Here is an 8532-nt window from a genome sequence, read left to right on the forward strand (position 1 = left end):
TGTGTGTGTGTGTGTGTGTGTGTGTGTGTGTGTGTCCATATATATACATGTTATATATATGTATATATTATACTGTACTGACTTTGCTTGGACATTTCATTATCTCGGTAATGGTAGGTTCTTCCTGGGGTTGTTGTGATTGCAATGGTAGCTGCAATTGCATCTGTGGTGGAGAGGCTGTAACAGGTGGTGGCGGAGGCATTAGTTGTTCCTTTTCGCCAACTATTCTACCACCACGTTTACTAGTTTTTTCCACTTGCAATGCTACTGACATGCCCTGTTCTTTCTTGCCAAGACCCTGCCCTTCTTTAAAGCCATACTTGGCCATTATTTTTGCTGCTACAGATGATGTTGAGTAGCCCAAATTAGTTGGCTGTCGTGGTGGTGGAGGTGGCAATTCTGCAGATTCTTGTAAGGACGGTGGTGGTGCTATAGCAGCACCTCCTACCATAGCTCTTGAGGTTGGCGTTCTCTCCTCATCTCTTTCAGGAGGTATCATTGCACTGTTTCCACCAGCAGTCTATTCACAAACATAAAATGTTAATATTATTATAATACTTTAATTTATTTAGTATAACATTCACATTAAGTTCATTATTACTTTTAAATTATTATTATATTATATTGTTTATTTTTATTAATTTTAAAAGTTTATTAATTTAAAAGTTATAATATTATAACTTTTAAATGGTTTTCATAGTTCTTCTTATTCAATCTAGCAGCACCAAGTATTTTCACATATCAAGTATTTCAAAAATTTTTCTATTTAAATCGAATTTTTTTCGTTTTACTGTTACTTTTTTAATTCTTTAACACTTAAACTGAGTAAGATAACACAATTTTGTGTTATAATAATGTTTTGAAGGAGAATTAAATAACTATTACTGCTACTACTACTTCAATTGGAAGACAAAGTGTTTTTGAATAGACTGTGATATAATTTCTTTTAAAAGAATTAAAGCTACTTAGAATTGGAACAGGAAAATTTTAAGAACCTTTAATAGGAATACAAAAATATATACTTAGGTTTTATTGTAAAAATTAGCTAGTAACTCTTGGATTACATTTTTTTTTACTTGGCATCATTGTTTTACCTTTTTTTTTTTAAGTAATTTTGTATGGAATATATATTACCTGAGTATCTTCAAAGCGAGTACTATCTCTCCGGCGTTTGCGCATTTCTGTCTCTTGATCATGTTCTCTATCCCTGATGTCACGTAATTCTTTCACAACTTTTTCATATTCGTTAGGCCATATAGGATCATATTCATTCACTACGTTCCAATCAAATTCGCCACCTACTCCTATATTGCTCACGCTGCTACTGGATAATGGATTGTTATGAGTACTGTCATCCTCTCTGTCAATATCGCGATTAGCTTTCGATTTCAAATCTATCACTGGTGCTAATACCGCAGAAGCTTTTCTGTTTTGTTCACGTTTTGGCTGAATTTATAAATAGCAATTAGAAGCTTATTTTTAACAAATGAAAATTACATCGAAAATAATTTTTAAGTAATTATTTAATATGTATTGATATATTGAGACAGATTTATATACCTGTGTAGTAGCAGCTTTTTTCAGCTGCAACTGCGATTGCAGTAATTTAATGCCGGAAGACCATCCAGCAACCTTTTCTGTAGTTCGATGCTTGTCAAAATCGTCGTACAAAGACATATTGAATTACTTCAATGTTTAACTAACATCTGACTGCATCTGACATTTCAAATGTAACCTCAACCGGCTCAACCTTTAGAAGTTCATAGATTTAATAAACTTATATAGAAGTGTACAGTGTATACTAGAATCAAAAACCATAGACATAGTATAGACCGAGCATGCGGCACGAGATATGATGTGCGTGAAGAAGGGAACAGAAATGAAATTTATTTCTCTGCACAGACTTCTATAAATATTAATGCGAAGAGCACAGACTCTTGCATAACGCATTACACATAAAGCATGAAAAATTCAACCAATCATCTTAAATAATATTGAGAGAATTTATATTATCTCTATTATCATGTATAATAGCAAGTAGTCATTTGAATAGCATGGCAAATACGGTGATACATTTCCAGTTTTGACCGTTAATGGCGGACGAGCATGCGCGGAAATGCAGTGTCTAGACTCTTAGAGTCCTAATTTATAAAAGAAGCGCAACTGCTGCTAAGTGTGCTGATTGGTCATTGCAATCATGTAATTAGCAGCCGATGATAAACTTATTCCTGCAAACTAAAAATGGTTGCCTAATGGATGATTGATGGATTTCATAGTCCATCTTGCAAACAACGCCAGTATTTCTTACTTTTTAGTACTTTTGCGATACTGACATACTGCCATAAATCGGTCGTGCTTCTCTTATAAATCTAGGCCCGTATTCATAATCAGACCTTGTACTTAAGGCTTCCTTATCTTTGTATGCTCAGCACCAAAATAATTCGTAGAGTATCTGAAGATAAATTTAAGGAAATCTTAAATATAAGGCCTGACTATAAATACGGGTGTAACTCTGTTATAGAGATTCTAGTCGAATCCAGGGCTGCGTTCGGATTCTCACTCAGGTGTCATGTCATCCTTGTTTAACATTCGGTAAACAACAAGTAGCCCCGTGAAATTCAGCAAATGAAATACAGATTTCAGTTAGCACCAATTAAGACTAGTAAACCTTCTTATTGGCTATTTTAGGATTTTAGAGTTACGACCAAAACATAAACCAAGCATATATTAATAGAAATGAACATAAATCCGAAGGCACCTCCTGTAAGTTGCATTTAAGGACAAAATGCGTGGGTGTCATTATTTCGTTACTGCGCATCTTCGGGAATATAAACTTTCTAATTCCGCCATGTTTCATCTTATGATTGAAGGTGATCTCTCTAGTATCCCGATAGTTCAAGTTCTTTCTCCATCGCGGCAAGATGGGTAAGTAACATGATTTTGTTGAAATTAATCTTCATCGTCACGAATCTGAACTTTCTCGCCACGATATCGCAACGAAACGTAATCGGCGCGTGAATCAGATATTGTTCTTTTATCGGCAAGGAATATTATTTTCGTTCTTTCGACCTGGGTTTGTGGGAACTGGCTCGTCGCTTGTCGATGACGAACATAGCCATGTCGAACTCATGATATTTTCGTGATTTGTATTTTCTCTTTTTAACAGCGAAACCCACGTTTTCAACAAACGTAAATATTGTAGATTGTTCGTGCATTTATTAATTTCTCTAATCTGTACAGAAAAAGTTTTGTAGCACAATGTGATATAGTGCTTGGTTAGGTTAACTTTTCTTTTTTAAATAGTTTTCAATGAGTTTAAGTTAAGAAGCTCGAGAGTTTACTAAGTTATTTTATCAATATTGCATTGTAGGTATTTCTCGGGATCACTGGCACAAGCGGAGAGCCACTGGTGGAAAGAGGAAGCCCATTCGCAAGAAGAGGAAATTTGAGTTGGGACGCCCAGCTGCAAATACCAAACTTGGCCCACAGCGGATTCATACTGTAAGCTTAATTTTCTCAAACTTGACTTTTACCATGATGGCATTATAAAAGTAAAGCATTAGTTAATGGAGGTAGAATAAATCTCAATATTGTTAATACAATAAATATCAATGTCATAATAAACAGAATTATAGTTTAGTTATTGATTTGTAAGCATTGGCTGTATTCCACTTAACGCTTGCATTGTTTGTCCTTGTTTAACATTTGATAAATGATAAGGATAAAATAATTCTATGAGCATTAAATGGAATGCATCTTTTGTCATTGTGATGTTATATATACTGTTACAATTACTCATGAAAAAATATTTTAATAATTCATTCTTTATTATGAAATTATAAAGTGATGATCCTTACCTACTCTGAGTGCCATGATTGTTCATAATCTCACAGCGATCTGACGTATACTTTATAAGTACATATATTTAATGTGTTGAAATCAGTTATAAACATATCTATTTTATTGTGTATATACTAGGTTCGTACACGTGGAGGTAATAAAAAATACAGAGCACTTAGGTTGGACGCTGGAAACTTTTCCTGGGGTTCTGAGTGTAGCACCAGGAAGACTCGTATTATTGACGTTGTTTATAATGCGTCAAACAATGAACTAGTACGAACCAAAACTTTGGTGAAGAACGCCATTGTCACCATCGATGCTACGCCTTTCAGACAGTGGTATGAAGGTCATTATGTGCTGCCACTGGGTCGTAAGAGAGGCGCTAAACTTGTGAGTATTTAAATATAATTTAATTTAAATTTATGGAATATTATATGTATATGATACATAGAATGGAGCATAATTGTTTTCTTAGACGGAAGCTGAAGAAGAAGTGTTGAATAAAAAACGCTCTAAAAAAGCAGAATCCAAATACAAGGCAAGACAACGATTTGCCAAGGTTGAACCTGCTTTGGAAGAACAATTTGCAACGGGACGTGTTCTTGGTACGAAAATTTTTAATCCTTTTAATTTTTTACAAAATTAATTTGTTAACATATACTTGAATAGATTACATTTCTTTTTAAATGAGTATTAAAGAGATGTTTTACTTTAAATCAATACTCTTAATAAGATATTCTTCATTCTCTTTTATATACATATATTTTAAACTTAACGTGACTTAGAATTAATAATTAATAATAAATAAAATTTTATTTTCTCATTTTTAGCTTGTATAGCAAGCAGGCCTGGACAATGCGGTAGAGCTGATGGTTATATTCTTGAGGGCAAGGAGCTCGAATTTTATATGAGGAAGATCAAGAGCAAGAAAGCTAAATAATTGTAATTATGATTCATTAATAAAAAACGAACTTGAAATAGGAAAGAAACTGTCTCGTTTATTATTCTCTTCGAATGGAAGTAGATGAACTCGTTAGATACTTTCAAAATATAGATATGGATGTGGAATAATACATTCATAAATTGGATAGCTAAATAATAATTAGAAATTAATTTGAAGTAATTAATCGAGATTGCGTGATGCTTTTAAAAACTGATTAAAATAATTTTTAGATGCGTTTCGAACAATTCCGAGTTATGCGTGAAGTGCATGATACATCATTGTCTCTTAACTTTAACAAATGATAAAGAAGGAAACAGCCATAGTGATCTGTTCTTTTTTAAAAAGTTCTTACACCGTTAATTTTTCTTCCTTTTCTCTCCACGTTGAGAAAAAAAGATCAACCGTGCAAGAAGTTCAGCTAAAAAGAACAGGTTTCATGTCGTAAAAGTGCGAACCACTATCGGCGCTATTGGCGCTATCTATGGAACAATTAGTTCGTGCTCCGTTTCTTCTGCTCGTTCTTGTGGTTGATAAAACATGGCAGCGGTTAATGGTACATGCCTTGTCTTGTCTCTTTTAATATTACATTAATAATATATGAAAAAAATAATTGATTAAATGTTTTCTTGCTTGTTATTTAACGAACAAGAAAATTTCCATAATTCGTGTTTTTTTCATGAAAGTTCTTGTACATAACCTCACAATAAAATTACATTTTTTCATTTAGTACAATAATTAAGATAATGTTATATATTTCTAAAAACCATTTCGTTTTACAGGTTGGTTATTAAACAATCTTTCCACGACGTATAGACATGCATCGTGTCTTAATTTTTATCCCTTAATCAGTTTCCTACAAGCGCGAAATTATGCTGCCAGAAAGGGTACGAGAGAAAAAGCAAAGAAGAAAAAAGTCAAAAAGGTTATTGAAAAGGTGGGCTTTATCCCGCACGATCAGAGAGTGAAAACGTAAGTATATCTTCATATCGTATATATGAAAATACATGTCACTATTAATATATTCATATCAATATTACACTTTTGTGATATTAGTGCAGGTGTAACGAAGACACTCGAGTTAAAGGATATTTCACCAGACGATAGTAAGAAGCCCGAACCAATAGATAATGTATGGATTTCAAAATATCATAAATGGAAAATTGATTCATTTGAAAAAGCAGTCCAGAATCATCGTGAAACACATCATCCCACTATATACAATTTGCCAAATGAACCTATAAAAGCATTTCTAGAATTGGATATGCAGGTAAAAATAAGAAGAAGAAAGTCTATGCAAGATATATGATATATAAGATTGTGCTAAATGTATAATTATATTATTATTAGGGTGTGAAAAAGACAAAATTTGTCGATTCTTTTACACGAATAGTATGTCTACCGCATGTATTCGATCATGGTCAAACCAGAAAACTACTGGTATTCTGTAAGAGTCTCGAAATGGAAGAGATTGCAAGAAATGCTGGAGCTGATTATGTTGGTGGTAAACAATTAATAAAACAGATTCAGGTGAGATATTATTTCTTACAAGCATATTATTGCTTATGCATTTGTTATATGTATATCATTTGTTATACATATATCATATAATAAGCTTGCAGAGATTATTGTTTAATAATTGATGACATTCTATTTTAGAATGGACAATTTTCAATGAAGGAATACGATATTATTTTGTCAGAACCAGCTATTTTACCTGATTTGCTATTAATTAGGGGACTTATGAAAAAAAGATTTCCCAGTGCTAAATCAGGTTAGTGGAAATATGTAATTATATTTTTAAATTTTCATCTTTGTAATATATTGTGTGCTCTTCATGCGTGTACTACATAAATACATTGTTAGCATAGAAAGTAGTATATAGCACAATAGTAACAGAAATGCACTTAGTGATATCTGAAATTCAAGCGTTTTTATAAAAACGCTTCGCATTGAATTTCGTGCTTTGTTAGTAAAACGTGATGCAACATATGTACTGTCTAATTAAAAAATATTATTAGTCCGGTTTAAAATATAAATTTTGTACAAGATTTGTGAAAACGAAATTAATTTGCATCTGTTTTAAAATAAATGTTTTATATTCTTTATCATAAATTTTGTTCTACTAGGTACCTTGGATACTGATTTAAAAACAATGATAACGAAGTTTTCAACTGGTATAAGATATATGGGAAAGCCACATGAAACTCTTAAGTCTTTTGGAACCGTTGATGTTGCATTTGGAACGGTAAATTCTTAATGTTATTTATACAAATGTTTTGTATTTATTATAAATAGATATTAGTACGAATTATATATTTTATCACATGATTTACAAAAAATTACCAATCAATTTCATATATTATAGCTTGATATGGACATAAAACAGTTGGAGGAGAATTTTGCTACCATTATTAAGGATGTCAACAAAGCGAGGCCACGTCGACCAGGACCTTTCATCACAAGGTAACATTGGAAATTATTCACATTAAAATGATCATATTCTCATTTACAAATAAATAATTATAATTATTATATTTTAATAGAGCTCTAATTACATGTTCGCCATCACCAGAAAAGTTTAAAGTTGACTTTGAACAGTATTCATTTGAAGATAAAGTAACACTCGAAGCAGAAGAAGAAGAAGAAGAAGCAAAGCAAGACGCTGTTATCGCGTCTCATTAAATTTGTTCATAGGACTATCAATAAAATAATATGTATAGTTATAGATATACACATTGTAATAATTGAAAACAAACCTGTGTTTCTTATCATTGTGATTAATGAGGTTTAATGTTTCATTTATACATATATACATGTTTCTAAAAAGCTAAATTGTAGATTTTGTAAATTTTCATCTACAATTAATTAATTAAAAAAACACATTAAACTATATAATGCAAGAATGAACAGATTAGCAATTGTAGTTTATATTTTAAAATTTATAACTATTACGATTTCATGCAAAATATTGAAATTGTTCGTAGCTACATATAGTTTGACCGTAATAATCCTTCACCGAAAGGCACATAATTATTATGTGGGACGTAATCTCGTTAACGCAGATAGAACATGATGACTATGGTCCGCTTGTGCGTTAATAAGCCATGAGCATACGGAGGGAGACAGAGGCGGCTTCAGAACTAACGGTGCCCTAGGCAACGTATTTACTACTAATGAATACGAGGTTCTACTTCATTGAGCGAGCTATTGTACATACAAGGGCTTCGGTGATAAAGCGCTTATAGATATTTAACATGCGATGAAATCTTATAGCCTTCTCATACGAAGGCTAATACGAAGCCCTTGTGCACGCAAAAGCTTCTGTAAACATGAGACTTTTGTAAATTATTAATTATAGTTCAAGGTGGACGTCATGTTTTCTGATATCCCGATACATTTCGTTAGAGTTTCTTATATATCTTATAAGTATATTAGAAATATACTTTCTAAGCAAGGTTCTGCTTTTCTTTAACGTAGAATGCTTGTTTTTGCGCTTGAATCTCTTCTTCGATTTAAGAATAAGATTTGTAGGAATGGAGATTTTATAGACGTTAAAAGTATATTTCACAATCTGGTGGAAATAATTGTGCAAGATTTTTTTACGGAAGTGTCTTCGTCGACTCAAGAAACGGTGTATTTATACAACTCTCTCTCCCTCTCCCTCTCCCTCTCTCTCTCTCTCTCTAATTGTTTTCTCAGCGTTTGCGAGAGCCTGACGTTATAATGTGGGAGGTCTTCGCAGCAAGGAT

At 32.5% G+C, this 8532-nt stretch overlaps 3 protein-coding genes across 3 annotated transcripts in view; 2 read left to right on the forward strand and 1 right to left on the reverse strand.

Annotated features, from left to right (window-relative positions):
* The window catches only part of LOC108754218 (splicing factor 45), a 2255-nt gene extending 500 nt beyond the window's left edge, over window positions 1-1755 (reverse strand). The window contains exons 1-3 of the mRNA XM_018496368.1: window positions 1561-1755; window positions 1135-1446; window positions 83-520 (exon numbers count right to left, since the gene is read on the reverse strand). Coding sequence (XP_018351870.1) covers window positions 83-520; window positions 1135-1446; window positions 1561-1677 — 867 coding nt within the window. The 5' untranslated portion in view covers window positions 1678-1755. The remainder of the gene's footprint in view (window positions 1-82; window positions 521-1134; window positions 1447-1560) is intronic.
* Window positions 1756-2850: 1095 nt separating this feature from the next.
* On the forward strand, window positions 2851-4825 carry LOC108754215 (40S ribosomal protein S8). Its single transcript, XM_018496365.1, has 5 exons — window positions 2851-2925; window positions 3371-3501; window positions 3979-4230; window positions 4316-4445; window positions 4671-4825. The coding sequence occupies exons 1-5, from the start codon at window positions 2922-2924 to the stop codon at window positions 4778-4780; spliced, it is 627 nt and encodes a 208-aa protein (XP_018351867.1). The 5' UTR covers window positions 2851-2921; the 3' UTR covers window positions 4781-4825.
* Window positions 4826-5259: 434 nt separating this feature from the next.
* LOC108754219 (39S ribosomal protein L1, mitochondrial) lies at window positions 5260-7514 on the forward strand. The gene is made up of 8 exons (XM_018496369.1): window positions 5260-5336; window positions 5563-5752; window positions 5837-6050; window positions 6131-6310; window positions 6440-6554; window positions 6910-7028; window positions 7149-7246; window positions 7327-7514. Exons 1-8 carry the CDS (start codon window positions 5321-5323, stop codon window positions 7463-7465), a joined length of 1071 nt encoding a protein of 356 aa, XP_018351871.1. The 5' UTR covers window positions 5260-5320; the 3' UTR covers window positions 7466-7514.
* Window positions 7515-8532: the final 1018 nt, after the last annotated feature.

The sequence above is a fragment of the Trachymyrmex septentrionalis genome, unplaced genomic scaffold, assembly GCF_001594115.1.
Source record: "Trachymyrmex septentrionalis isolate Tsep2-gDNA-1 unplaced genomic scaffold, Tsep1.0 scaffold78, whole genome shotgun sequence".
NCBI lineage: Eukaryota > Metazoa > Arthropoda > Insecta > Hymenoptera > Formicidae > Trachymyrmex > Trachymyrmex septentrionalis.

Coding starts and splice junctions, on each gene's coding strand:
- LOC108754219 (XM_018496369.1), top strand. Junction 7,029..7,148: donor TTGATGTTGCATTTGGAACG/GTAAATTCTTAA, acceptor CATATATTATAG/CTTGATATGGACATAAAACA. Junction 7,247..7,326: donor CCAGGACCTTTCATCACAAG/GTAACATTGGAA, acceptor ATATTTTAATAG/AGCTCTAATTACATGTTCGC.
- LOC108754215 (XM_018496365.1), top strand. Junction 3,502..3,978: donor GCCCACAGCGGATTCATACT/GTAAGCTTAATT, acceptor TGTATATACTAG/GTTCGTACACGTGGAGGTAA. Junction 4,231..4,315: donor GTAAGAGAGGCGCTAAACTT/GTGAGTATTTAA, acceptor TTGTTTTCTTAG/ACGGAAGCTGAAGAAGAAGT.